The 27,903-nt window shown below is 36.6% G+C and overlaps 8 protein-coding genes across 10 annotated transcripts; 4 read left to right on the top strand and 4 right to left on the bottom strand.

The window, feature by feature from the left end:
- Positions 1-3,865: 3,865 nt before the first annotated feature.
- On the top strand, positions 3,866-5,398 carry LOC108840151 (cytosolic sulfotransferase 15-like). Its single transcript, XM_018612979.2, has one exon. The coding sequence runs from the start codon at positions 3,930-3,932 to the stop codon at positions 5,022-5,024; it is 1,095 nt and encodes a 364-aa protein (XP_018468481.2). The 5' UTR covers positions 3,866-3,929; the 3' UTR covers positions 5,025-5,398.
- A 274-nt stretch (positions 5,399-5,672) lies between these two features.
- Positions 5,673-6,614, bottom strand: LOC108820725 (protein MIZU-KUSSEI 1-like). The gene has a single exon (XM_018593736.2). The coding sequence runs from the start codon at positions 6,546-6,548 to the stop codon at positions 5,772-5,774; it is 777 nt and encodes a 258-aa protein (XP_018449238.2). The 5' UTR covers positions 6,549-6,614; the 3' UTR covers positions 5,673-5,771.
- A 1,403-nt stretch (positions 6,615-8,017) lies between these two features.
- LOC108820712 (transcription factor TGA5) lies at positions 8,018-10,635 on the bottom strand. 2 transcript variants are annotated; one of them, XM_018593728.2, is made up of 9 exons: positions 10,510-10,635; positions 9,754-9,892; positions 9,609-9,668; positions 9,445-9,504; positions 9,271-9,348; positions 9,149-9,200; positions 8,780-9,051; positions 8,462-8,707; positions 8,018-8,352 (listed from the first exon to the last, which is right to left on the bottom strand). In XM_018593728.2, exons 2-9 carry the CDS (start codon positions 9,817-9,819, stop codon positions 8,206-8,208), a joined length of 981 nt encoding a protein of 326 aa, XP_018449230.1. In that variant the 5' UTR covers positions 9,820-9,892; positions 10,510-10,635; the 3' UTR covers positions 8,018-8,205. The 2 variants fall into 2 exon arrangements, with proteins under 2 accessions (XP_018449230.1, XP_056858757.1); XM_057002777.1 differs by lacking the exon at positions 10,510-10,635 and adding an exon at positions 10,337-10,473.
- Positions 10,636-11,130: 495 nt separating this feature from the next.
- LOC108841543 (beta-amyrin 24-hydroxylase) lies at positions 11,131-13,397 on the top strand. The gene is made up of 2 exons (XM_018614297.2): positions 11,131-12,140; positions 12,631-13,397. Exons 1-2 carry the CDS (start codon positions 11,247-11,249, stop codon positions 13,297-13,299), a joined length of 1,563 nt encoding a protein of 520 aa, XP_018469799.2. The 5' UTR covers positions 11,131-11,246; the 3' UTR covers positions 13,300-13,397.
- Positions 13,398-14,215: 818 nt separating this feature from the next.
- LOC108841573 (3,9-dihydroxypterocarpan 6A-monooxygenase) lies at positions 14,216-15,804 on the top strand. Its single transcript, XM_018614323.2, has 2 exons — positions 14,216-15,109; positions 15,178-15,804. The coding sequence occupies exons 1-2, from the start codon at positions 14,216-14,218 to the stop codon at positions 15,802-15,804; spliced, it is 1,521 nt and encodes a 506-aa protein (XP_018469825.2).
- A 470-nt stretch (positions 15,805-16,274) lies between these two features.
- LOC108841053 (leucine-rich repeat protein FLOR 1-like) lies at positions 16,275-18,172 on the top strand. 2 transcript variants are annotated; one of them, XR_008942578.1, is made up of 4 exons: positions 16,275-16,925; positions 17,069-17,469; positions 17,681-17,925; positions 18,041-18,172. XR_008942578.1 is itself a non-coding variant. In XM_057002776.1 (2 exons), the coding sequence occupies exons 1-2, from the start codon at positions 16,328-16,330 to the stop codon at positions 17,440-17,442; spliced, it is 972 nt and encodes a 323-aa protein (XP_056858756.1). In that variant the 5' UTR covers positions 16,275-16,327; the 3' UTR covers positions 17,443-17,638. The 2 variants fall into 2 exon arrangements, 1 of the variants encoding a protein (XP_056858756.1); XM_057002776.1 differs by lacking the exons at positions 17,681-17,925; positions 18,041-18,172 and having other exon boundaries at positions 17,069-17,638.
- On the bottom strand, positions 18,086-20,027 carry LOC108826469 (transcription termination factor MTEF18, mitochondrial-like). Its single transcript, XM_018599850.2, has one exon. It carries the CDS (start codon positions 19,881-19,883, stop codon positions 18,162-18,164), a length of 1,722 nt encoding a protein of 573 aa, XP_018455352.2. The 5' UTR covers positions 19,884-20,027; the 3' UTR covers positions 18,086-18,161.
- Positions 20,028-23,063: 3,036 nt separating this feature from the next.
- LOC108839939 (myb family transcription factor PHL5) lies at positions 23,064-26,292 on the bottom strand. Its single transcript, XM_018612726.2, has 7 exons — positions 25,659-26,292; positions 25,284-25,515; positions 24,875-24,951; positions 24,757-24,796; positions 24,604-24,658; positions 24,320-24,389; positions 23,064-23,634 (listed from the first exon to the last, which is right to left on the bottom strand). Exons 1-7 carry the CDS (start codon positions 26,073-26,075, stop codon positions 23,407-23,409), a joined length of 1,119 nt encoding a protein of 372 aa, XP_018468228.2. The 5' UTR covers positions 26,076-26,292; the 3' UTR covers positions 23,064-23,406.
- Between the last annotated feature and the right edge of the window lie 1,611 nt (positions 26,293-27,903).

The following is a 27,903-nucleotide window of genomic DNA, read 5'->3' as shown; positions in this document are numbered from 1 at the left end:
ATGAACATTCCTACCTGCTTCTATGGATTGTGGGCTACAACACGTTAATTAAAAGAAAGTATTAAAAAAGCAATACGTATTGGTTTACTTTTTGACCAATCCATTATCCATCTAAATCCTTACTCGATAAACACGAGGGATAATATCACTTCACGCATCTGTGTAGACAGACAAGATATATAGAGGAAGAGTAATGTCACGGACTTGGTTTAAGAGTCGTAATCAAAAGATAATGTATCTTTCTCCATTACAGTAAGCCGCAAGTCACTCAACTGCGTGTCTATATTTGTCGACTTGAGAGTTTACAAAAAGAATAGGATGAGGAAATCAACGTAGGCAGTAGGCTCCACTTCCCCTAATGCATGAAACACATCCTATATCGAGATTGTGCGTCTTACGGCATGTCGATAAATTATAGCTCTTAATATCTTTATCACTACTATGTCATACTTGTCTAAGATGAAATTTTCACAAGATTGTATAGATCTGGGAGAAAACACAAGAATCAAAAAGCGGAATCAAGCTAGAATATGATCAAATCTTCAAATATACAAACAGTTCTTATATTTCTATATTCATATTAACCGAATTAATACCAAAACAAGAGCAGGAAAATATCAAATATATAAAAATATTAACTATATGTATACAACATAACTATATATACGTATCATTTGATAATTTGTTAACAGCATCCAAAGATATTTGAAAAATCAATTAGTAAAAAAATTATGAACTACCCAAAATTATCTGAAGTATTCAAGTATTTTTTCCGAATATATCTAAAATTAGTCAAATATTCGTGATTTTAATTACTCATTTTATCTGAAATATCTGATATTTTATATGAATTATCTGAATTACCCAAATAACTAAACCAGAACCAAACAATAACAGTTTTTATGGGTATTAGACAATTACTAATTTTATTATCTGAACCGATCTAAACTTTGATGGTTTGTATATGGATTCTCTAGTATTAGATTTTCTATCTAATAGTCGGAATATCCGTTCTGCCCATTGGCGGATGTAGTAAGGGACATACGGGGTCACGTGTCCCGTCTCATTCTTCATTTTCTTTAAACAATTAGAATTAATCAATGTCAGTTCCTCCTATCAAATTATAAAATATAGTGAAAAAAATTGTGTCCCCGGTTAAATGCAATCCGATCATCCCTGGTTCTGCCGAAGAGATACCAAAATATCCATGCCTTGTTACTTTTAGTTATGTTCACTATCAAGTTTAACAATTTAAATATCATTTGCCTGTTTTTGTTTTCATGTTGTTTGTTTTCTTTGGAGCGAACCAAGCTTAGAAATCTCACATTATTTTTTAGTCGCATTTTGTGGAATTCGTTTTTTTCTTTTGGAAATAACATTTACATTTTTGGTCATTATTTTATGCATCTTGAAAACGACAGTATATAAGTATTGTCCCAACACAAGGTGTGGGTACTCGGCTATAGGCGTATATGTTTTTGTTGTTTTGCTTGACAGCGATGCCCGACTAAGAAAGTTGGTCTATAACATACATGAGGTGTGGAAGTGAACGTGATAATCACGTGGGATGGGAGTGGTTATTTCATTAATATGGGACTGTGAGTGTGCTTGAGCAGAACATGATTCGTCCTTGATATTCAACTTCCAAATATGAAGATCTTTATAAGATACAGAAAGATAGATTTAACGAAAAGAACAAACTTACAAAGATTAAGATTAAGAAAAAGGTGAAGCAAAGACAGATCAGAGTTCGTATCCAAAGAAACTTGTTTACAAGAGAAATCAGAAACGTAAACACGTTATACATTTTGTCTTTTTTTTTGGGATCAAATGTCTTTTTTAAACAAATATTTACTATCATTAATCAACACGATAAACGGGAATTCTAATACTGTTTATAAACTTAAATCGAACAAAACAAAACTAATGCAAATTTTGCAAGTGTATCTTCGTTCAATCACTACCGGGGTGCGTTTAGCGAAACCGCTCCATAATTCTTAGAATATCGATTTGTCTTTCTTTCTTGTGCATGCTTAACCCTTAAAAGTTTTATTCTTATCCTAATTAAAATAGTACGTTGCCTAACAAAATGTAAAATAGTATAGTTAATATGATAAATAATCCTAGTTAATCTATAATACCAACACTTGAATATAAGAAACTTTCGTTTTATCAAAAAGGTCGATAACCCAGTAACATAAAAAGCTAAACTTGAAAGGAAAAAAAAAAAATCAATTTCAGTCTTCTATTCATCGTTACAAACAAAACTTGAATGTATATTCTTTTGTATTATAGCTATAATTGTAGTCCATCATCCGTTGCAGGTATTTATTTCCTCTGTCCAAATTTGGAAAAACTCGGTCGATATATGATGTTATGCATTGATAACTGCGGGTCCGCAACTCGCTATCATTGACACGTATAAGTGTGGTTTTAAAATGACTATTTATTCATAAACTGATTCCTCTCTTAAGTTTCTCTTGTGTATTCATTCATAAAATGATTGCTAATTCTTTTACAATTATATCGTCTTCAAAATTTAAATGTTTTTTTTCGTCAATGTTTTTAATAAAAAATAACGGACTGAAACCCAAAACAAATTACAAAGCCCATTACAAACCAGACCACCACACACCACTCAACTGGGCCTAAACCCATCTCTACGAATCCTAGTTTCTAGACGCGGTCGCCTCGCAGATCGGTTTAGGAAGAAGCACAGACACGTGTAACCAACCTAGCCGTCGAGGGACACATGTAGCAAGGACCGTCGCGTCACCACCACTACTCGTCAAACCGGAGGTCCCAATATCGAATCACCCTGCCTCGCCGGATTCGACACCTCACTCCACCGTGAACGCCTTCAATCTCATGGGTGATCGAAATCGGAGAGCTTCAATCGCCGTGGCGAGATCTCATCCGCCAATAAACTCCGTGAAAACCCAAAAGGAAGCTTCACATGCATCAACACTCTTCCCGTCATAGGTCTTCACCGACCTCCGACGAAGATTGAAACAAAGAAAATAAAAGGAAATCGCAAGAATAAAACCAAAAGAACAAAACAAAGAAAGGACGAAAATAAACCCTAAAGATCTAGGAAAACCGAAACCGACGACGCAAAACTGTGGTAGCCTTTACCTCCCGGAGACTAGAGCCGACGACGCCGGAACTGACGAAACTTCCACATCTCGGAGATAAAACCGGCAGCGACGAAGCTGTAAAAACCTTCGTCTCCCAAAAAAAGAACACAAACTACAGAAACTTTAAAGGAAAGGACGGGTTCCGGCGACGGCACGCACGCTCACGCGGCGACCGACCACCAGACCTAGAATCAGATTTACTTTATCTCTCTTCTCTCTCTTCTCTCTTTTTCACCCTTTTTACTCGATTCACGTATAAGTTCTTCCTCCTTTCCATGAAACTATACTTACGTTCCAAATGGTTTTTCTTTTTTGATCACACAAAATTTAAATGGGTAATACTGAGTTCTTTGCCGTTGGAATGCTACCTAATCCTTGACCTTTAAAACGGCATGGTTTAATCGTTGATAAATGGTAGCAATCATAAATAAGGAGAGAACGAGTAAACATGATAACTGTTGCATTGTTTGGCTGTTTTCAGTAAATAAAAAAAGTCCAAAGTTGTGTCTGCCGACAATATTGGGACCAGAAACAAACGAGAAAGCAGCAAACCAAACATACACCAACTCCAAGAGAACACAACACTCTCTTATTAGAAACTATAAAAGTAGAGTGGGCCTAACTAATATTCACATACGCCGTTTATTTCACGTGCCTGATAACAACACATGCTGCTTGCTCCGATCTTCATGCATTTGCGTCATTATATAAACAGCCAACTAACTCAGGAAAATATACCAAACAAGATTCAAAACAAAAAAACATATTCTAAATATATATAGGACAAAGGCAATGGCTACCTCAAGCATCAAGACCATCCCAATAATGGCGATTCCAAACTTCAACGTCTGCCACAAGCTCGAGCTTCTCAAAGAAGAAGGCAAAAGCCTTGACCCGAAACGCCAAGAAGGAGAAGAAGAAGAAGGGCTAAGCTACGAGTTCCAAGAGATGTTGGAGTCTCTTCCTAAGGAGAGAGGTTGGAGAACTCGCCACCTTTACCTATTCCAAGGGTTTTGGTGCCAATCCAAGGAGATTCAAGCTATCATGTCCTTCCAAAAACATTTCAAGTCGGTCCAAAACGACGTCGTCATTGCAACCATACCAAAATCGGGTACAACATGGCTAAAAGCTTTAACGTTTACACTCCTTAACCGAGACCGGTTTGATCCGGTGGTTGCCTCGACTACCGACCACCCTCTCCTCACTTCAAACCCTCATGACCTAGTACCTTTCTTGGAGTACAAGCTTTACGCGAACGGAGATGTTCCTGATCTCTCCGGTCTAGCCAGTCCAAGAACGTTTGCCACCCACGTCCCTTTCGGTTCTCTGAAGGATTCCATCGAGAAACCAGGCGTTAAGGTCGTGTACTTATGTCGGAACCCGTTAGACACGTTCATCTCCTCGTGGCATTACACCAACAGCATAAAGTCGGAGTCCGTGAGTCCCGTCTCGTTGGAAGAAGGGTTTGATCTGTACTGCCGAGGAGTGATAGGTTTTGGTCCGTTCTGGGAACACATGTTGGGATACTGGAAAGAGAGCTTGAAGAGACCAGATAAAGTCTTGTTCTTACGTTACGAAGATCTCAAACAAGACATAGAGTCTAACTTGAAGAAGCTAGCAAGTTTCTTGGGCATTCCTTTCACGGAAGAAGAGGAAGGAAAGGGTGTTGTGAAGGCAATCACGGAGCTGTGTAGCTTCGAGAGTTTAAAGAAGTTGGAGGTGAACAAGGGAGGTAAATCGATCAAGAACTTTGAGAATAGGCACTTGTTTAGGAAAGGAGAAGTGAGTGACTGGATTAACTATCTGTCGCCTCAACAAGCTGAGAGATTGTCAGCTTTAGTGGATGACAAATTAGCTGGAACTGGTCTTACTTTCAGGTACTGCTGAACAAGGTTATGCACGTCTTCACGTTTCTAAGTTTGTGTGTTGAGGGGGCCCTTTCATTTGAAGTAAGTATTAAAAAAAGAAGAAGTTATAAGCAGTTGTTTTGTTGTTATATAGACAGAAGAAGAAAACAGTGAAGCAACGTGAATACTAGTTTGTCGGTTTTTATTTTAATAACTATCAGTGTGTTGTTAAAAAAAAAAAAAAACTATCATTGTGTGCCTGCCATTATGTTTTTAAAGAATAATAATTTATTGTTATTGTTAAGTGTTACGGTATATAGGTGTAACTGAATGTATCAAAAGAGTATAAATCTTTCATGTGTAAGTTTTCTATAAAAAATAAAATTTGTATTGTCTAGGGTAAGATCAGAAACATTCATCTTGATCCCCCACATTTTAAATAATTAATATTTATGGATCATTCGGTCTTCAAACTATCAATAACACTTACATTTGGTTACTAATCTAAAATTGTTTCAAGCTTAATACATTTCATGACTAGGTGCGGAGAAGTGATAATAAACTAAAAGCACCCATGATATTTAGATGTTCATATACATTAAATTACATGATCATCTCTACTCTGATTTTCGTTCTTCGACATTAAGTATGCATTCATGTCTTTACATCACCAGTTAAATCATTTCGAGTGATTACCAAATTCTTTCAAAAAAGCAAAAATAAAAATAAAAATGAAAGAGATCATATTAAAAAAAGATTAATGAGAGACTCACTAATACGACGACGGTTAAACCCGAACGAAGAAAATACTGAGCTCAGGACCACTGTTACCATCAGGGTTCATCATGTAATAAGTCTCCGAGTCTCTCGACCCGATCACTCTCTCAAAATGCGCTCTCATATAAGTCAAATCTCCTTCTCCTCCCCCTCCTCCTCCTCCTCCCCCGCCACTCGTCACAGGCAACACACCAGCTCCCATCGACACAGCATGAAGCATCTGCATCACAACCAAATCCTCCTCCGTGGCCTCTCTCTTAACCCCGTACCCTGACTTCTTCCCGTTACAGTACAGTGCCCATATCGGCTCGTCAACTATCTTCGTCTTCTCGCTCGGCTTCTTCTCGCACTCGAGCGCGATCCTCACCAGCCCGACCCCGAGGTCCTGCAGCAGCTTCCCCGTCGGGATGGCCAGCTCCAGCAGGAGGATGGGAAGAGAGCGAGGGTTCTCCTGTACCGCGAGGTTCACGCGCGTCTTCCGGTACCCGAAGAGGGTACCGGTCACGCGCGTGCCTCCGTGGACGTGGTTCTCGTGGAGCCGGGCGCCTCCCATGGGGAGCTTGCACATCGGGGACATGATCGGGAGGGAGCGGAAGGCGGAGCGGACGCGGCGGAGGAGTTTCGTCGATTTGGAGCCGGGGGATTTGGTGGTCTTGCTCGAGGGTTGCTCGAGCGTGATCTCGGGCATTACGGTGGCGGTTGATTTTTTTTGTTGGGAGCGTGGGCTGCCGAGAGGTGATAGTGTTGTTGGGGTTAGCATCCTTGGAGTTAACGGTGGTGTTGCCATTTACGGAAGAATGAAGGAAAAAAAAACGAAACTATTCACAAATTTGAAATGTTGAAGAGTAAAAGACCAAATCTTTATACAATGTCTGGAAGGTAATGGAACGCACGTTGAGTTAAAAAGCTTTGTTTAGTTAGCAAACGTGTGTCTATTGACTTTTTCTTTAGATATGTATAATTATATTTCAGTTTCGCCGGTTTTAGTTCATGGTCGGGAGATATCTCTGATTAATCTATGTTTTTGTTTTCTTTTTAATATCAAGAGGTTTTCGAAGCCAAGCACGTAATTTCTGAGGTCCGAAACACAACATTTAATATTAGTTTCGTCAAGCAACCACTCGGACAAAAAGACTTTTGTCACAATAAACATAGTCTTTTTTCGGTTGAGCTGATAGGTTGGTTACTCTAGAGTTTTTTTTTTTTTTGTGGTAAGAGCCTTTTGTTGTGTATGTTTGGTCGTGCGACTAATTCTCTGCGCTGCTGTTTCAAAGGTTGTTTCCCACTTACTTATGTTTCTGTGTCTCCTGGGGATATATTTAATAAAGGAATTTTTGTTTTGACTAATTTTAGGTCGATCAGGCACTGAGTGAGGCCATTAACGTAATGTACTTTCACTCGGTAAAATAATCTAGGAACAGAGTCCACGAAGCTGACAAGAGTGTATTGATAAAGATATCAAAACGGAAGCTTGGGATGTTTAAAGACAAAGCATACACAAGATGTTTTCTGAAGATTATGAGGTTTGTTTTAAAACTTTTTCTCTTATCCTTTTGGTTAGAAGATGCTCTGTTTGGTGGAAGCAAATTTTTCATGTTAGATTAGCTACTGCTCTGTCCATTGAGTTTGTTTCCAATTCAGTCTTCTTATTCCTGTACCTATCCACAATCAAGGATGGTGATGACGGAGTCTTTACTCATGTTGCAGGTACCATCAGTCAAACAATAAAATATTTCAAGTTTGTTGTTACAAGACTGATCAAATTAAAACCAAAGATTGTAGGCAAAAGATCAAGATCACCACACTCACTTTTCTCTCTGTAGATCCTGCAGCACAACTTCTTCTCTAGATGGCTCATCCATTATATTCGACTAGATCTTCATCGGTACCTCCTCATCCTTGAACGAAGAAACAATGTTCTAAGAGTTAACATCTCTACTACTATACTAAGATATATAAAAATATAGTCATGTCTTTTACCATAAGAGGCATGTCATGACACGTTCCCCCAGTTGTAATGGATCATCGGGACTGTCTTCTTCTCGTTCTATGTAATACTTCGCTGAAGCCATTGTGAATGAAGGAGAAAAAGACAGAGAGAAAAGCAAGTTGAAGGAATTGGAGGAGAGAGCTCGAGGTTTCAACTTAAGTTCGTGGCTTAGGATACACATCTAAAGCAACTCATTCATAGGTCCATGTGTTTGCCATTTGAGTGGATAATGTTCTTCTTTTGTCTTCTCATCAATGTTCAAGTACTTCTCCAAAAATAAACTTTATAATCTCAACACACAATACAACACTAAGCATACACTATAGTACAAGAGCTAGATATTCAAAGTCATCAAATCATATAATATGCTAAGAATCTTAGGGAAATTCTCAAATTTTGTAGGCCTTCTTTGAAGGGTAAAAAAAAAAGACTAAATAGTTGGTATGATACGGTCTCACTCTCTTGGTCTAGCAAGCCATAGAGAGCTAAGAGCACGTAACCGCAATGAATACTCATGTATCGCTAGGAGAGCCCTAGCTGATTGTCTCGTTGTTAACTTTCTTAACATCTGTTGATATGTTTGTAGCCTCAAGTTATCAGCCTGCCACACAAACACGCAAAAAAAAAAAAAAAACAGATGGCTCTTATCAGAACTACTACTACTACAAGTAAACATGTAATAACAACAACACAATCTGTAAACGTTATACCTGGCGGATGAATCCTTCAAGGGTACCTAACTTCCCCATCGCCATGGCCATCTGACCCATGTAGTTAGCTACGTTCCCTGACGAGCTCGAACCGAGAGTCCCGCTTGATAAAGTCTCAGAGAGTGATTGCTGTAAGCTGTCCATCCCTTGAGACAATGCATCTTCTGCTTGTTGAGAAGACTCTTGCAAGTTGTTTAGGTCTTGTGACTGTTGTTCTGTCAATGGCTCCACCTGACTCGCTATAAGCTGGTAATAAAAAAGTTGAAAATATTAATCAGATGTAATGAAAAAAAAAACTGTTTCACCTTTAAGTATTACCTTGAGAAGGTCTGATGAGCGGAAACCGCCAAGCCACAAGAAACATCTCTCAGCAGGTGTTTTCCACATCCCTGATAGTAAATGGAAGACATCGTTCTTAGCTGCGTTGCTTTTTATCCTGAAAAGCTCCTCGTAGTGAGCCAACACTGCTTCAACGATTATCCTAAGCTCAGCTTCGCTCGCATGAGAATCCAAAGCAGAACTCATCTCCTTCATCTTTCTGTTTTTATCTTCCTGCCACCGTCTGTACTCTGCATCAAACGCCATTGCTCCTATAACAGAGAAGCGTACATGAGATTTTGATTAATCATCACCATAGAAAGATTGCACCAAACACAACTCTCTGTATAGAGATTCAGACCGACTCACCATTTCCAGTAGTAGAATGGGATTGGTCTCCAGAGCTTGAGATAAAGACACCCTAAAAACTATTCATGTAAGCAAAATAGCAAACATCTATACAAACAGAGCTGAACAAAGTAAAACTAAACCTGTTGCCTTGCTCTTTGCAGCTCCTGCTCAAGCTGTGTTAGCTTCAACCGGCTGTTCTCTAGCTGCTGAACATATGCCTGAAAGTGCAGTACCCCAACAAACATCTCAACGGTTTGCAAATAGCCAAGGCTTATTAAAAGAAAAGTTGAGAAACAAAGTATTAATAAGCATACTTTCTTCCTCAATCTGCTTTTCCTTGCAGCCTCACGGTTTTGAGCGAGCCTACGAACCGTCTGTTGATTACAAATTAACAAGGAAAAAGAAAAAACATAAGTGAAAAGGCTAAAATAGAGAGACAAAACTGTTACTAGTTAGAAAAATGTGTCTGTAGTTTCACCTTTTGATCCAGTTTCTCCTTTGAACGGTCGCTAGATTCACCCACGTGCCCTCCATCGTACTGCAGAAATCACAGTTTCATTTAAATAAACTATGGCCAACTTAATGAGCATAATAAAGAAGCAAAAATATTACAAAAGCTTAACCATTAGGTTGTTTTGATCCATGTCTCCATCTGTTGAGCCTGATGTTCTTGGACTAGTATCTCCCATTCTATTCTTTTCATCCAAATCTACGTTACTACTAGATAATGGTACAGAGAATTTACACGAGATGGAGTAAACCCTGTCAAAGTAAGATGGTAAATTAATAGTTATAGAGAAAAAAAATTAGAAACTCAGAATGCAGCTTGTAGTTCTTCTAATCCTAATAAATTAGAGTATCTAATTATCACATGTTCAAAGCCAACTCATCAACAAATACGTTACATCCTTCAATTAAGTAATCAATAGACAGATTCAGTCACATTTTAAATGAAGATCCAAACCACTCAGCATCATTCAGCTTACACTTACAAGGTAGCAGCACCAGGCACAGTCACACACTTTGAACAAGTTATTAGTTGGTTCTTAAATAAATAAAAAAACTAGTCAGTGTTTCATTCACATCCGAGTTGACTCAAGTTCTCTACTCATTGTTCACTAACTACAAAAAAAACCAACGAACATCAGTGAAGTGAAGCTGCAGCTATGAATTGAAGCTAAGAAACATCTCATAAACAGAACTAACGTTTAAAATCCAAATATCAGAAGCAGAAGCAGAACTCTTTATTAAGTTTTAAGTCAACTTAGGTTAGCTTCTAAGTCAAACACACACAAAAGTTAGAAGAGTAAATGACTGAAGTTAACAAAGCAAAACCCTAGAAAGAAGGTTGCTTTTGAGGAAGAAAGGGTCACACACACCTTGAAAACAAGAAACAGAGAGAGAGACACGATCTGAAATTCCAATCTCCGATAAGACGTCGTTTTGTCTGAAAAAATTATTTAATCGACCGGTTCCCAAAAGAAAAGAATCTCTCCCGATGAATTTAACGGGAACTAATTACAAGCTAAACCCCTTATGTTTTTCTGTTTTGCCATAACGAGCCCTATTCTCTTATTATTGCAAAATAGAACCACCATTTATAGTATTTTACTTTCTAGTATTTTAATTCCAAATACCAGATTGTTACGTCACCGCTTTCCTCCGTGACCATTCAGATCGGCTGATCAGATTCAGACTTAAATCCAACAGCCATCTCAGTGTGTCTGTCCGATCTAAAGTCCATTCAAAAAGGACTAAAAAGTTGTTTATAATAAAAGTGATGCTTATTTATAAAAGAAAAATAGTTAAAAGCTGGCGTGTTCTCAGGTTCGTACAAACTACAAAGTAAAGTAGGTAAAGTCAGCGTGGTGAATCACACTTGCTGAAGTAGAAGGTTTCAAACTCGAAAAAGGAGCTAACATTGTTGGAGACACTCTGTTTCATGTGGAAGGTTCGGCTCAACAGTTCACTGTTGTCATTATCATGGCAAGAATCTTGTACTCATATATCCTTCATAGCAACAAGACAAGTTTCTTTTTTATATGTTTTTTTTTGTGTGCAACAGTTTCTTTTTATATAACATCTTGTTTTATCATCTTCCTTCTTCAAACATAACATGGATATTAATTACACATCATGTTCTTATGTCTTTTTCACATTAATTACAATCTTCCTTCTCCAAAGACTCTTCACCTCCTCCACACGCCGTGGACTTCCTCCAGGACCAAGAGCCCTTCCCATTCTCGGTCACATGCATCTCCTCCGTTCAAGCCTTCCACGATCTCTACAAGCCTTATCTCAAACGCACGGTCCTCTCATGAACATACGCATCGGATCACTACAAGTCCTCGTCGTCTCAGATTCCGACACAGCCAAGCAAATCCTCAAGACTCACGACCCTGACTTCGCTTCCAAGTTCGTCTTCGGTCCGAGACATTTCAATGTATACAAAGGAGCAGAGTTCTTCAACGCACCTTATGGACCTTACTGGAGGTTCATGAAAAAGCTTTGCATGACTAAGCTGTTCGCTGGTTATCAGCTCGATCGTTTTGTTGGTATAAGAGAAGAGGAGACGTTAGCTTTGCTTAGATCGCTCGTTGAGAAGTCGAGGAACGGAGAGGCGTGTGATCTCGGTTTAGAGTTTACTGCTTTGACCACGAAGATCTTATCAAAGATGGTTATGGGGAAACGTTGCCGCCAGAACTCGAATCTTCCTATAGAGATAAGGAGGATCGTGAGCGATATCATGGCTTGCGCCACAAGGTTAGGGCTCATGGAGCTGTTTGGACCGTTGCGAGATCTAGATGTGTTTGGTAATGGTAAGAAGCTTAGATCCTCCATTTGGCGGTACGATGCGTTGGTTGAAAAGATACTGAAGGATTATGAGGACGGTAAGAGCGGTAATGATGGAGAGAAAGATAAAGACATCGTAGATATCTTGTTGGACACGTATAACGACCCTAAAGCCGAACTCAAACTGACTCTGAATCAGATCAAATTCTTCATCCTTGTAAGACTTTTCCATCAGCTAATCTAGCACTAGCACTGGGCATTTTGGTTTTCAGTTTGGTATTTGTTTTCTCGGATCTAGAAATTTAGGATTTGTTCGGTTATTTAAATAATTTGGGTTGCTTTTGGTTTGGTTATTTCGGCTTTTGATTCAGTTAGAATAATAAAGTTAGAAACTAGTTAATATCTGAAAAAAAAATCAGATCCAGTCTGGTTCTGGACTGGTTTTCGTTTTCGAACAATTTCGGTTAATTTGGGTAATGGATTATTAGGATTTGTTTTGGAAAAATATGGGGCAATTCAAAATTTTCGGATGAAATATCGAATAATTTAAATAGTTTGAAATATTTTAGATAATTAAATAGTACTTTTAGGATATTTTGTTATTGCAAAACTAAATGTATTTAATATTCATAATTGCAAGATCTTTTCATCAAAAATTTCTCCAGCTAATCTTTAGAAGTAGCAACCTTATGTGTACTTCATTACAGGAGTTGTTCATGGCGAGCCTAGACACGACTTCTGCAGCTTTACAATGGACAATGACCGAGTTGATAAACCATCAAGACATCTTCACAAAGATCAGAGAAGAGATCAAATCTATTTTAGGAAACACTCATCGGTTAATCAAAGAATCAGACTTGCAGAAGCTTCCTTACCTGCAAGCAGCTATCAAGGAGACATTAAGACTACATCCAGTGGGGCCATTACTACGCAGAGAAAGCAACAGAGACATGAACATCAATGGGTACCATGTAAAATCCGGGACAAAGATCTTTATAAATGCTTACGGGATAATGCGTGATCCGAGGACATACAAAGATCCAGACAAGTTTGTGCCAGAGAGGTTTCTTGTGGTGGAAGAAAACACAGAGAGAAAGATGGGTTATCATTACCAGCAGTATATGTTGGAGTTAAAAGGTCAGGATGTGAATTATCTTGCGTTTGGGAGTGGAAGGCGAGGGTGTTTGGGAGCTTCTCATGCATCTTTGGTGCTGAGTCTCACAATAGGATCATTAGTTCAGTGTTTTGATTGGACTGTGAAGGGAGATGAAGAAAAATTCAAGATCAAGTTACCAACGGGCTTCTCGGCATCAGGGACAGCTGGAGGAAGTTCACTTATGTGTTCTCCTAAATTATATTTTGATCCATTTGGATAAGTAACTCAATCATAGAAACATTCTCAAGAAGTCAGAAACATATATTGCTCTGTTTGTACTCTGTTTTCATAAGCGTCAGACTTCTGATGAAAAGAACTGTTCCACTTCCAATCTTGTAATAATAAACATTACTATAAACTAAATATTATTTTCTATTACTTTTTCATGAGCTGTAACTTTTCCACTTAGTGATTAGCCACGTTTATGACAAATCTAAGTACACCTGAAAAATCACCTAAGTATGAGTTAACATGACGTAAATAGCCATTGAAACAGAATCAAAAACAGAGATTATACTTTCACATAAGTGACAGAAACAAAACAAAAGACAAAAAAAAAGAGAAAATAATTAGCTGACAGTCCAAAACAAACATAAGTCACTGCTTATTACAAACATCTATCTATTACATGTCACATACATGTAATTATTTTGCTCTGTTTCTACATGTACTAGTTGTTCTCTGTTTTCATAAACTTCACTTGTATACCTTCCTACTTCCATCAGATATAGCTTTTGCAATCTGTAACTACTTATCTAAGATACTAACCTAATTATAATTAACAGATAATGAAAACATTTTTATTTTAATCTAACTAGTAACTACAGTCAATAGACAAAGAAAGTATAAACATTTTTTTTATCAACAGATAATGAAAGCTTAACAACCATCAAGTACATTCTTAAAAGAATAATTTCTTTATAAAATTATAATCCATTAGTACATAACTTAAAGAAGAAAACAGAATAAGAAAAGAAAGATTATACCCTCACAAAAGAGACAAATACAGAACAAAGACAAAAGAGAATAGAAAGAATCTTGAGATTAGCTTTAACATTTGATACCATAATGACTCATGACTTAGCACCCCTATAAAACCATCTTAATCCCGTTCTCATACACATACACAAACGAGAATGATGGATACACAATACTTCGTTGCAACCATCCTTCTATGCCTTGGAATCACAGTCTTGATCCAAGTCATAAACACATACAGATTCTGCAACAAACTACCTCTTCCACCAAGTCCTACAGCTTTACCAATCATCGGTCACATTCACCTTCTTGGTCCCATAGCTCACCAAGCACTTCAAAAGCTCTCCATCCGTTATGGACCCTTGATGTATCTCTTCATTGGCTCCATCCCTAATGTTATTGTCTCATCGACAGAGATGGCTAATGAGATTCTCAAATCCAACGAGCTCAATTTCCTGAACCGTCCCACTATGCAAAACGTTGACTACCTTACTTATGGCTCAGCTGATTTCTTTTCAGCTCCTTATGGGATTCACTGGAAATTCATGAAGAGGATCTGTATGATGGAGCTATTCAGCAGCAGGGCGTTAGATAGCTTTGTCAATGTAAGAACAGAGGAGCTGAGGAAGCTTCTGGTGCGCGTTATGAAGAAAGCAGAAGCAGAAGAGAGTGTTGATCTCGGTGAACAGCTTAAGGAGTTGACAAGCAGCATCATAACGAGAATGATGTTCAGAGAAATGAGATCAGATAGTGGGAGAAGAGAGGAAGTTATCAAAATGGTGGTGGAGTTGAATGAGCTAGCAGGTTTCTTCAATGTTTCTGAAACGTTTTGGTTCTTGAGGAGACTTGACCTGCAAGGAATCAAGAAGAGGCTCAAGAATGCTCGAGACAAATATGATGTGATCATTGAGAGAATCATTGAAGAGCATGAGTCTAGGAAACACAAGGATGCAGGAGGAGTACGGAGCATGCTAGACATTCTGCTTGACATATATGAAGACAAAAACTCAGAGATTAAATTGACAAGAGAAAACATTAAGGGCTTCATCATGGTAACATGTCTTCTTAAGCCCAACACATAACATTCATATTACATCAGTCTAAAATCATTGTTGTGCAGAACATATATGGAGGTGGAACAGATACATCTGCCATCACAGTAGAATGGGCTTTATCAGAGCTGATTAACCATCCAGAGATCATGAAGAAAGCCCAACAAGAGATAGAACAAGTGGTGGGAAACAAGAGACTAGTACAAGAATCTGATTTGTGCAATCTCAGTTACATACAAGCAGTTGTGAAGGAGACATTGAGGCTACATCCTGGAGGACCGATATTCGTGAGAGAATCAAATGAAGAATGTGCAGTTGCTGGATACAGAATCCCAGCAAAAACAAGAGTGATGGTTAACGTTTGGGCTATAGGAAGAGATACAAATCAGTGGGAAGATCCATTGGAGTTTAGACCTGAGAGGTTTGAAGGAAGTGAATGGAAGATAATGAGTGAGAAGATGGTGTCTTTTGGAGCTGGGAGAAGAAGTTGTCCTGGAGAGAAGATGGTGTTTAGATTTGTTCCAATTGTTTTAGCTGCGGTGATACAGTGCTTTGAGTTGAAAATGAAGGGAAGTGTGGAGATGAATGAAGGGAGTGGATCATCTTTGCCTAGAGCCACACCTTTGGTGTGTGTTCCTGTTGCCAAGGAGACTATAAAATTGTTGTTCTCACTTGAACCAAAGGTTAGCTTCTAGCTAATGGTTTAGAAGAAGAAAGGGAACTACAGCAAGAGACGTTGAACTACTTGTATATAAAACATTTTACCCATTTCAAGAATAAATTATGCAAATCTCATAAATAGCATTTTTTTTTTAATTTTTGTCACAAAATACAGAAGAATCCTCAAAATATCATTTATTAATCAATAAGAATATTAAATGATCCTACATCCTAAATTTTAACCCTAGTTTCACCATTTAAATACTAAACTCTAATCACTATATTCTTTACTAAGTGCTATTTAGATGATTTTTTTCTTGTCTTCTATTTTGAATAAAAATTTGATTTATTGCTATTTAAGTAATACCCAATAAATTATCAAGGTCAAGTGTAAAATAAGAACATTTTACAGCACTTTAAAATCGGTTGTAACATACAAAGCATGTGAATGGTCAAAAGGGACCATTTTGTATGGATCATCCACTCACTTTGACTATCCACTCAATAGAACATAAATATTCCAAAAGAAGAGAAACTTTAAAGGCAAGTTAAGATCCAATGAAGCTTCTTGACCTCTCTCTGCTCTTCTTCTTCTTCATCTTGTTCCCATGCTCTAAAAGCTGTAACTCAAATGACAAAACTACTCTCCTCAAGATCAAGAAATCATTAAACAACCCTCAAATCCTCAATTCTTGGGACCCTCAAACCAACTGCTGCACCAACTGGACCGGTGTCGTTTGCACCCACCGACGCATCACCGGCCTCACTATAGCTGCCGGAGACGTCGTTGGTCAGATAGCCGAGGAGATCGGAGACCTCACAGACCTCGTTATCCTAGACTGGAGCAGCCTCTCTCAACTCAGAGGCACCATTCCACGCTCTATCACCAAGCTCAAGAATCTAGTCTACCTTCGGTTTAGGATAACCCAACTCTCTGGTCCAGTCCCGAAATACATCAGCGAGCTTCAGAACGTTACTTTCTTGGACCTCTCTTTTAACCGGTTCAACGGTTCAATACCCGGTTCGATTTCTCAGATGCCTAAACTTGAGACCATACAGCTCAGTCATAACAAGTTAACCGGTTCTATACCGGAATCTTTCGGTTCCTTTCTTGGAAAGTTCCCAAAACTCTATTTGGGTAATAATCACCTCTCAGGTAAAACTTGCCACTCAAGTAATAGCCTATCTTTATGTTGTACAACTTGTCACTCAAGTTATTGCGTAACATTGTTTCCCTATGTTGCTAGGTAGAATAAATGATATACATAAATAGATTATGTTGGTTTGATTGCAATGTAGGAGAAATACCAAAGTCGTTATCCAAAACCGATTTCAACACCGTGAGTTTATCAGGAAACAATTTTAGTGGGGATGCTTCCATGTTCTTTGGACATAACAAAACAACCGTGAGACTGGACTTGTCTAGAAACAACTTCCACTTCGATCTCTCAAAAGTGAAGTTCGCCAAGAGCTTGGTGTCATTGGACCTTAGCCATAACCGTGTTTTCGGAGAGCTTCCTTTGGAACTGACCAAGCTCCAACTTACCCATTTTAACCTAAGTTTCAACCGTCTCTGTGGGTCCATCCCACAGGGAGGTCTGCTCCAGAATTTTGAGGTTTATGAGTTCTCCAACAACCTCTGTCTATGCGGTGCGCCGCTCAAGCGTTGCTAGCCAATCGATCAAACACATTTTGAAAATGTACTAAGAATTATTATTTGTAGTTTGCAAATTAGTTTGAATATTCTCTTTATATTTTCCAAAACAAAATCCAACCATTATACCTAAATCAGAAATGTCCATGTCTTTATATCAACTGCGTCCTCTCTCTTCTCCTTTAGAGAAAGAAAACTCTTTATTTTTCCTTCTTCACTCTCACGAAAATTGAGCAAATTATGTTTATTGATTGCAGGAAGCTGCTCTTGTGAAAACAAGAGAACTGAAGGATCTATGTGAGACAAGTCTCTTTTCCATCTTTGACGGCAGACCCTTGAATATAAGAGGAGAGATCACTACTTTGTTTAACGCTGGTGTTTCTGTTTAGTTAAGCATCTTTTGGATTTTCCTTGGACATTGATGCTATACCTGAGAACAAGCTCATGTGAAACCCTCTAGCTAAATGTGTTGAGGGTTGACTAATTATAGAGATATATTCAGGTACATGTTTGGTTTGGTTTCAGTTTAGATTTGGTTCCAGCCTTTTTTTTCAGTCCTATTAACAATTATAATTCTATCCAAAATTGCTATTGAAAACTTGTGTAAACACACATAGCATATCTGCTCATGGGGGAAAACACAGAGTAAAGAGAGATTTGAAGTTACTGCTCTACAAAACTTGTCATTCATCAAAAGGTTAGAAACCACATCTTGATAAACTTTCTTCTTCTATATACTCACAAAGTAGCATTTTTCTTCAATTCCTCAAAATGTTTAGGACCATCAGGGTGACGGTTTACAAACCTCGTCACAAAGGACTTGTCAGAGTACACAAGTATAGTACTTATCGCAAGCTTCGCGTCTGCCTTCCCACGCTCTTGTAACCAATAGAACATCGCAAACCTAAGCTTCATCCTCTCAAGCGTATACTTAAGACACGAAGGGAAAGCCACCAAAGTAGAAAGAGGATAACCTAACTCGTTTACAAGGTAGTTAACCTTTGCTTCCAACACACCACTCGCCTGCGTGAGCACATCAGGAGACGCTCTCACCATATCTTTAGCCTCTCTCTCGCTCAAACCCAAACTCAAAAGAAAATCAAACCTCTCCCTGAGCTCAGACCCTCTGCCGCGGAAACACCTGAGCGCTTTCTCCATCTCCTCCGAGTCCTCCTCGTACCCGAGCTCCAGCAAAAACCGAGCCTTCATCGCTTTGGAACCGACCACGTCCACCACTCCGGTCCCCGGCAGAGGCTGGACTCTTAACCCCATAGTCCATTTCTTCATCTCCTCTGGATTCTCTTGGATGACTTGACAAAGCCGCTTCTTCCCGCCTTTCAGAGCGTTGAGAAAGGTGCTGGTGTGCTTCAAACGAGACACACCAAGCCAGTGAGAGTGGCCACGGAACACCTCACCGATCTCGTAAGCCTCCATCTTGATACCTCTCAAAAACAAGAAACAATGTCTTAAATTCGAAACACACTTCCCTAGCTCCTGACTCTGTGGAAGTTTCAGAAAAAACGGAGCTAACTCCCTCCTAGACAACCCCAGCTTTGTCTGAAACCCGGTTAACATCATCGTCCACTCCCCTGACTCCTCGAAAACAAGCCCCGGCCGGTTCCTGATCAACTCAACCACCTCACTCTCGTCCCCCCCACAGAGATCTCCAAGAAAGTTTAAACACCTATTAACACATCTCCAGTCATAAGAACCTTCCTCAGATAAATTCTCCCCCACCCAATCCAAACCAAACCCCATACCTCTCAGCCTCTCCACCACCCTAACAACCAGCTCAACACTCACATCCCCAATCAGTATCCTCGGGGTGCAAACGATAAGCTTAGACACAAACACCTTACTAAACCCCAAACACTCAAAAGCCTCAATCTTTGAAACCAAAACCCCACTCTCGTACCCAAACACCTCCCTAGCTTCCTTAAAGATCTTCCCCATCTTCTCCCTACCCACCCCATAGTTCCAGAACACGTGGTAGTTCTCCAACAAGAACGCGTCTTCGTTCAGAAACATCTTATCACAAGGCACCAGAGGGCTGAACTCGGACGGTTTTAAACCTAAGCTCTCGAAGAAGGGCTCGAACTCGTTCACGGGGTGGTACAGAAGGAACCTGGTGATGGATCTGATCACGTCATCGCCGGAAGAAGCAGCGGAAACATCGTGTAGCTTCTGGAGAAGGGTGTCGTTGAAGAGAGGGGCGTTTCGGCTCATGCTCTCGGCGATTAGGAACTGTAGGCCTCTGTTGTTGTAGAAGTAGTCGAACATGGCGGCTTGCGCCATTCTTCGGACCTCGTTTCTGGGGAGTTTCGAGATGACGGCGGCGGTGGTGGCGAGGGATCTTCTAGGGTTTATTGCGGAGGGTTGGGGTTTAAAGGTGGGGACTTTAGGGGAGACCCGGTTGAGTAGAGAGGTGAGTGATCTTCTGGGGTTTCGTGTGAGAGACATTGTTTCTCTACCTCTGTGACTGCTTCTTCATCACTTGTCTCGTTTGGATGAACACAGAGACAAAGAGTTAATCGCCAATCTCTCTTTTAAGTCCAAACGACTTGTTGTAAACCGAACCGAAACCTTATTAGACTTTCGAATCATATTTTTCCGGTCTAAATCCTTAAATCAATTAATTTAGGAATTAAGGCTGCAAGTAAATGATTTGAAGGGTCTAATAATAAGGGAAATTAGGTGAGATGGCTACAAAATAAATCATAATTTAGCATTTAACCAAAAAAAAAAAGTACATCTATTATTCTTATAATATATACTATATTACCCTTATCATCCAGTTAATAAAAATTTAGGTGACCTTCTTCTTTTTCGATTACCGGTTACCACTCATTTTCTTCCATTCTCACCACATATTCCTATACTATTTTATTTTGTTCTATTCTATTTGTATGTTAATAAAAAGTGTTCTACTTTATTTAAAAATATATTTTAATATTTAGGTTTAGGGTTTACATTTGAATTAGGGTTTAGTGATTAAAATTTAGGGTTTAGTATTTATAAGGTGAGGAATAAACATTTCAAAGTTTCACCATTTTTAATATGTTATTTATTATTGTTCCATTATATTTGGGTCTAAAGTTTATATTTGAGTTAATGTTTATATTTATGTTTAGGGTTTACTAGTTAGAATTTAGGGTTTAGTGTTCTATATTATTTAGAAATATATTTTGATATTTGAATTTAGGATTTACATTTAGATTAATATTTACATTTGGATTAGGGTTTAGATTTGGATTAGGTTTAGTAATTAGAATTTAGGGTTTAATATTTATAAGGTGAAGGGATATGGTTAGGATCTAAGGTTTAGGGTTTAAGAGTTTGGGTGGAATTGAGATAAGGTTTAGTATCTAGATTTTAGAGGTTGAGATGAAGTTGGTGTTCTATACTATTTTGGTGTTATGTAATAGAACGTTTAAATTTTGACATACTTTCGTTTGTTACTATTCTATTTGCATATGTTGATATTTGGGTTAAGGATTTATATTTTCTTTTAGAGGTTAGTAATCATGTAATATATTGCTGAATTATCTGTCAAAAAAGTTATGTTTATGCTATTTGTTAATTGTAAACATATATAGTATAATATATTTAAATAATTTTCATTAATGTGAACTATGTCATTTATAGCATGTTCTATTCTATTTATAAAATGACATTATAGTCAACACGTTGATATCATAAACGCCACAACAATAATCTTACCGTCAACTTGCTTTACAAATGGACAAAACCGGAAGAAAATGGTGAAAAAGCTAGGAGATCTAATAATGTCAACATCATAGCCATATTCTTAATTTTTTTTTTTAATTTGGCTATTACACAAATTCACCCTAATAATAATATTTGTTAGTATTTATTCTGAGTTAACTTACAGCCAAAAGACAAAAAGAGATAGAGAGGTGTATAATCATATTCCAAATTCATTTTTGAGATATATTTTAATTCAATATTTGATTTTTTCATTTGACTTTTACCAGTGACTTGAGTTCTCGTTGTATTTTACCAAATTTGGGAGTATTTTCAAATTAGAAATAAAGATCTCCAATATAATTTTTTTTGGTTTGTTTAATTTGTCAACAAATAAATTTAGTATTAACTCAGTTCTTCTGGATTCTGTTAGGCTTTCTTTCTTGACGGGCTCAGAATGATTTGCTAATGAACTGATCATCTGTTTGGTTTAGGCGCTTAAAGTTCATATTTCAGGGCCTTTAGACAAAAATAAGAGTTTTTAATCACAAAATAGTATACAATCTCTTTAATTTGAGTGTGGAGCTTTTTCAATGACAAGATCCTTAGATCCTTATGGTTTGGTCCTTAGTACACATATATGTATATATTATATACTAAAGACCAAACCATAAAGAACTTGCAATATTGATGCTCTAAGAATGAACTGCCTAGAAAAATTTTAGTTTTGGAATTCAAAAAAATTGCACATATATATATATATATGTAATGTAATTGCGGAATTCTAAGTTTTACGAGAAATATAATCTAAAGTATCTTTTTTTTTCCAAAAAGTTTTAAACAATGAGAACCAGTAAACAACATAAAAAAGGATACACCAGTAGGGATCCAAAATAAACTAACACATCTATTTTGCGTATGGATGACTAAAGATTTTTCATATAAAAGGTTCATATTTGCTTCCGGAATAGACGAACCTCAAAGGAGATAACCTTCATATTAATCCAAAAGCACCACGCTTCAGAGTGAGTTGAAAACGATTGTCATTCTCTTTTTATTACTCCAGTAGGAGCCATTGAGATAAGACAACTCTCTATTTTGCTCTATTATCAGAATCAAAGAAATTACCGTTCCATAGAACTTCATGCTGCCTTTCGAAGTAACCATAGTTTGCAGCAAGAACTCCATCACCATCGAATGAAGAACCATCAACGATTGAAGCCGGTAAAACCCGTCGCTACCATCCGCAGTAGATTTGTCAATTAACTTTTCTAAACAGTTCAATTGAACCGAAAGTTTTGTCTTTCCAAACCAATTGGAAGAAGCATACGAAAGAACAATAAAAAACCTCGCCAGATTCAAAATAAATTGGCAATAAAACAGCGACTGGAAACAAAACAGATCCAAAAAAAGATGTAAAACGAATTAAACAAGCCGATGCCGGAGCTGAAAAAGCCTCCGATCATCGGCTTGAAACTATGAAAAATCTCTTTTTTTCTCTCTCTTGACGGCTAGGGTTTTCTTTCCAAAAACTGACCAGGTCAGACTAAAATATCAGATATTTTAGATTACGTTTCCCGTAAAATTTAGAACTCCTTAAACTGAATTCCTTCATTAGAGATGCTCTTATATATCAAGCCAATATGCTATTATGAACAGGAGCGGACACACATGTAGTTGAGGTTTTGCACTGTCCACTCTCATTTTTATTTTTGCTTGAGAAAACTTTCTAAACTTTATCCACATATTGACCAAAAAAATCATATATATCCTTTACTAAACATTGTTCACAATAGGTGCCCCATACTTAATAATGCTCTAGATCCGCCCCTGAATATGAGCTCATGACGATGATCAGTTTTTTCAACATAATATGCAGTGTTTGATAGCAATCAAGTTTACTTTGAGAAAAAAGAAAAAATTAAGATGAAAAGAAATTGAATATTCAAAGGAGAATATATTAAAAGGTGAGAGTATAAAATGTGGGGTGCACAATGTTAAAAGTAGCGTTACTAATTTAAGAAGCTATCTCTTTATGTGAATATTTTAAAAACAAATACTTAATTAAGAATCTCACACATCTATTAGTCTATATATGACTAATACTCCATCACACACCACTTGCACACATTTAAGTACCTGATTCTGTTTCCAAGTGTTAGTGTGTGTAGCACTCTGGACATTCTCTTTACGCGACTCTTATAACTTTACACCACTTCGAATAGTGTTAATAACATGCTTTAATTAGGCCTTTTTTATTTAGTCAATCTCTCATTGTTCAGCTTATCTTTGATTGGAATTGAGTGTCTCCATAAGTTGTTAGCATCAGTGCTTCGGCGTCTTGTATTGAGAAAGGCGGAGGAGAGTGATCGGAAGCTGAGAGAGACAATGATGCTTCGGCGTTTGGTGATTTGAGAAGACACTCTTTTGTTTTTTGTTGCTGCTCTATCATTATTTTCAATTGTTTCCCTTGTTCTTCGATTCTCAGTTGCAGGTTTCTTTGAATCTAATCAAGATATGATCAATAACCAAAAGTATTTCTGTAGATTAGTATGTTTAGTTGGTGAATGATAATATAAATATATGAAATCAAAAATATACAATCTCAAAACTAGAAAGCCTTCATTATTTCTCTAAAACAAGTTTTGATATTCAAACTTGCAAGCTTAAATATTAAAATATTTTATGGAACAATGCTCTTCCCGTATTTGAGTGATAGATGTTTTAGATTTTTAAAATTATATTTAAAAATAAAATATTTAAAAATTAGCTAGTGTCTCTTACTTTAAAACTAAAATATCAACTAATCTTTTTTCAAAAAAAAAGTTATTGGAAAAAAAAAGACACTAGACTAATTTAAAACAAACACAAAAGTTTTGACTACAAAAAAAAATCAAACAAAAAAACAAACATGTGAGAAGAATACGTTTTCACAACAGTTATAAACAAAACACGTTTTCACTTTTTTAAAAAAATATGTGAGAAGGATATGAAGATAATTAGAGTTTTTATTTTAGTTATAGATATGAAAAAACTGCGAGTGCATCCCTATATCAATTCCATGAATGCTTTAGTGGAGGAACTGGAATAAGCACTCAATGCCACACACTACTACTTAAACTGTAACATTGGAATGAATTTACTTGTTAAAAATAAGAAACTAAGTTATATATGTACATATTGTAACTCACCTCTAGTTGTTCATGAAGATGTCGCTGAACGTCAAGTTGAAGCTGGAGTGCCTCTTTAATTTGCACTCCTCTGCATCCACGATATCAAACAAACAAAAAATTAAAATCATTAACAACTCATTATTTTATTATTTTTGAATAATCTTAATCGTATGTTGTTGTCATTGCTACGGTAAGCCATTGTGTCATTAACTTTGGACTTATATGGAGGAAAATCATAGGGATATTTAGTAATAAATAAAATATTACTTTTGGCACCCCAGAAAAAAGGAAGTGAAACATACGTTTTTGTGTCAAGCTGAGACAGCTCTTTGGAACAAGATCCCTTCTCAAACTTGCCTGCAACAACAAAACTCGCTTGATTTGTATTACTTACAAATTACCAATGTATTTAATCACAAACTAAAATATATAGTGATGGTATTCAGTTAGTGTACCTTCTTGATAATCAGGGATGTATTTCGCAATCCTATACTTCTGAAATTTTAACCAAAAACTATCGAACAAAAACTTATTTAAGAAAATATGTAAAGAGAGAAGAAGTAAAGTATTAACCTGTAAGTGGCTTTTAACATGAAATATTGTGAGTCCTTCAGAATCCATCAGCTTCAGTATCGCTTTGGGCGTTGCCTCTGCATAGTTTTCCACCAATTACACTTTTTAGTGACCCGCCAAAAAAATGGCACTTTTATCTTTAAAGCATATATCAATTCTTTTTTTCCATATAATGCGCATATATATATTTGCTTCAAAACAAAGATATCAATCCACACATATGGTGTTATATGATAGTGCATAAGATTCTTTTGATCTAATGAAATCATAACTATTACATCTAATTAAATGCTATCTAATCAATTACTTTATGCATGCTAAAGCAAAGTGACTAGATCAAGTGATTGACAACTAATTGTTTTAATTCCTCTAAATTCTAAATTCTAAAGTCGAAGTCTCGTTAACTTACTATCAGCACCACCAAGTCGATTTACGCATTCCACGAACTTCTCATGAAGATCTTGAGTCCACCTTATCCTTGTCTTGTTCCCAACCGTCCCACAATTAGGAGCCATGGAGCCTCCATGGGTTGAGAAGGAAGGAGAAGAAAGTCTTGGATGTGTTTGCTTAGCTTGGTGATGTGATGATGAGAAATCAAGTTGTGTTACATTAGAAGTACTATAAGTCCTCCTGCATAATTCCTAAAAACCATATCAAGTAGAAACATCATTGTTACAAAAATGTTCTGAAAAAAGTTTTCCAAATACCTTTTTTCCCGACCAAAACTTGATTAAGCTTATGGACATGTGACAAAAAACGGAAAAAAAAAAAGTTTGTGGAATACCTGTGGATCTTGACTTGCATCAAAAGAAAGAGAATATGAGGATGATGAAGTATTTGTTGCGGCGAAATCATTAGCACATGATTTTTGATAAAATGGCTTCAAATATTGATTCTGAAGAAGTTGCATAGGAACCATCGACTGGGATTGGTCTACTGATGGATGATCCGAAGATAGATGGTGGTACGGTGGAAACAAGGCATGATAGGGTTTTGAAGATGAGCATTGCACGGAGAAAGATTGATTAGAAGTGCAATCGTACGGAGTATAGCCCGAGAACGTCTCGCTAGTCCATGGAGATGATTGATTGTAATGGTTCATATTCACGTCTTGTAAATTAAACGGCTGGGGCGGTTGCGGCTGCAAGTGTAGTCGGCTTCCTTGTGAAGCGTTTGAGGATTCAAAATTGATGTTATCCATCAAAGACCAAACAAGAGAGACCTGGATAGCCACTTTTGCATCAGAAACCTATGATCTTGTTGCACGTTCAATATGATATATTGAACGATAGGGAAAAATATATGATTGAACAAAAAATCGGAAGAGCAACGATGGAAATGAAATCCAAAGTGTTCTATTTTTTTGGGGTTTTGTGTGGAATCTCTATATATTCATCCAAAGTCTTCAGGTGCAAGAGGGATGAGTCTTGATATAGACAATGCCTTTTCTTTTGATTATTCTCAAAATGGATAGGAGTGCGCATTTTTTAATTATCCAATGGCCATAATTGCAAAAGTTGCAAAAGTCCAAAATTCTTATTTCAATAACAAATATTATAAGAATTAATCTTAATTAAATTCCCACTTGCGTAGACCTTGTCTTTATTCTTCTTCAGTTGTGGAAACATTTAAAAAGATTATTCACAAATATAGTAAGAGCGCAAGGAAATCGGTTTTAGTATCATTAATTCATTATAAAGCCCTGATGGATCCTGTTTTTTTTTTTTATGAAACTGTAATGGATCCTGTTACGCCATGCATATTGTATGCATACATAAATGTAAATCGTCGACATTTTATACATAGATATATTTATTTTTGAAAAACTATTAGAAAATATTTTGCACACAAAAGTATAAAGATCACACGGAAATCAATTATATTATTAATTCACTTTTGAACCCCAACTTACTGATCTGTTAAACCATGCATATATGCAAGCCAATTTCTGTGTGTTCATAGTTGGATCCAACTTATAGAACAGTTTATATTACACGTACGGATTTAATTTATACTAGATGACTGATTCATTTGTGAATATTTTTATTTACACAGATATTTTGCATACATATGGGTTATGTTACATCAACATACTGTTTTTAACGATGATTATTTTGTACTATTACAAAACCTTCTACCTTATTGAGAGATCAGAGTTAATAACATTGATGATAAAGAAAGAAAATAGCGGAAGACGATTCATAAACGTGTATCTAATTTGAGCAATTCAAACATTCATATCTCATTTAAAACAAGTTCAACCAAATGATAACAGAATAAGAAGATACTAGATTCAAACCCGTGCAGATGTGCGAAATTATTTTATTAATATTTATAGTGTATGTTTTAAATTTTATTTTTGGTTTTATGATATCTTATAACTTCAGAGAAAAATTTATTTATTTCTGAATAGAATAATTTAATTTTTTGTGTGTTTTATTTTGTGTTAACTATGTAATTTTATAATAAATTTAGGATCTGACTGAACTTAGGAATATTGAGACTTTATGAGATTAAACAGTTTTCTAAAATCTATTTTACTAATCAGTTTTTTTTAAATAATTTTAATGGTTGTTGTCAAAGCCATTTCTATTTCTCTTTTTCATTTATTTGTCTAAAATTTTATTTATATGGTTTTGAGAATAAAAATTAATTTTACTTTTTTAGTATCAACATATATTTTTTCTCTCCCACAGGAACTAAAATACTTATTCTAGTTTATATTAATTTTTCATAAATTCATTTGATAAATTAATCATTTTATGTTTCTCTTATTATTTTGAGATCCATATTATATCACTTTAGGTCCATATTATATATATTTGTTCTTTATTTTTTGCATAACTTTCTATTTATTGTAAAAAATAATAATATTATTTACTGTTCTTATAATTTTTATTATTAGTATTCTTTTATATTTAAAATAATATTTTATAGTTTTAACGACCAAAATTCTTTATAGACAAGATCAAAAACAACAACCTAAAATAAAAATCATTTCTAGTCAAACACTTAGTTAAATAAAGTAG

The sequence above is a fragment of the Raphanus sativus genome, chromosome 2 (assembly GCF_000801105.2).
Source record: "Raphanus sativus cultivar WK10039 chromosome 2, ASM80110v3, whole genome shotgun sequence".
Classification (NCBI taxonomy): domain Eukaryota; kingdom Viridiplantae; phylum Streptophyta; class Magnoliopsida; order Brassicales; family Brassicaceae; genus Raphanus; species Raphanus sativus.
The sequence above is the reverse complement of the archived record's forward strand: the minus strand, read 5'-3'. Positions and strand labels throughout refer to the sequence as shown.

Excerpts from the sequence above, each read along its gene's own strand:
- LOC108840151 (XM_018612979.2), top strand. The coding sequence starts at position 3,930 with ATGGCTACCTCAAGCATCAAGACCATCCCAATAATGGCGATTCCAAAC.
- LOC108820725 (XM_018593736.2), bottom strand. The coding sequence starts at position 6,548 with ATGGCAACACCACCGTTAACTCCAAGGATGCTAACCCCAACAACACTA.
- LOC108820712 (XM_018593728.2), bottom strand. The coding sequence starts at position 9,819 with ATGGGAGATACTAGTCCAAGAACATCAGGCTCAACAGATGGAGACATG. Across the intron at positions 9,349-9,444 it reads AAAGCAGATTGAGGAAGAAA|GCATATGTTCAGCAGCTAGA; the intron begins GTATGCTTATTA and ends CTGCACTTTCAG. Across the intron at positions 9,201-9,270 it reads TGCAAAGAGCAAGGCAACAG|GGTGTCTTTATCTCAAGCTC; the intron begins GTTTAGTTTTAC and ends AATAGTTTTTAG.
- LOC108841543 (XM_018614297.2), top strand. The coding sequence starts at position 11,247 with ATGGATATTAATTACACATCATGTTCTTATGTCTTTTTCACATTAATT. Across the intron at positions 12,141-12,630 it reads AGATCAAATTCTTCATCCTT|GAGTTGTTCATGGCGAGCCT; the intron begins GTAAGACTTTTC and ends ACTTCATTACAG.
- LOC108841573 (XM_018614323.2), top strand. The coding sequence starts at position 14,216 with ATGATGGATACACAATACTTCGTTGCAACCATCCTTCTATGCCTTGGA. Across the intron at positions 15,110-15,177 it reads ACATTAAGGGCTTCATCATG|AACATATATGGAGGTGGAAC; the intron begins GTAACATGTCTT and ends ATTGTTGTGCAG.
- LOC108841053 (XM_057002776.1), top strand. The coding sequence starts at position 16,328 with ATGAAGCTTCTTGACCTCTCTCTGCTCTTCTTCTTCTTCATCTTGTTC. Across the intron at positions 16,926-17,068 it reads GGGTAATAATCACCTCTCAG|GAGAAATACCAAAGTCGTTA; the intron begins GTAAAACTTGCC and ends ATTGCAATGTAG.
- LOC108826469 (XM_018599850.2), bottom strand. The coding sequence starts at position 19,883 with ATGTCTCTCACACGAAACCCCAGAAGATCACTCACCTCTCTACTCAAC.
- LOC108839939 (XM_018612726.2), bottom strand. The coding sequence starts at position 26,075 with ATGGATAACATCAATTTTGAATCCTCAAACGCTTCACAAGGAAGCCGA. Across the intron at positions 24,659-24,756 it reads CATCCCTGATTATCAAGAAG|GCAAGTTTGAGAAGGGATCT; the intron begins GTACACTAACTG and ends TTGTTGTTGCAG. Across the intron at positions 24,390-24,603 it reads TCTCAGCTTGACACAAAAAC|AGGAGTGCAAATTAAAGAGG; the intron begins GTATGTTTCACT and ends TCGTGGATGCAG.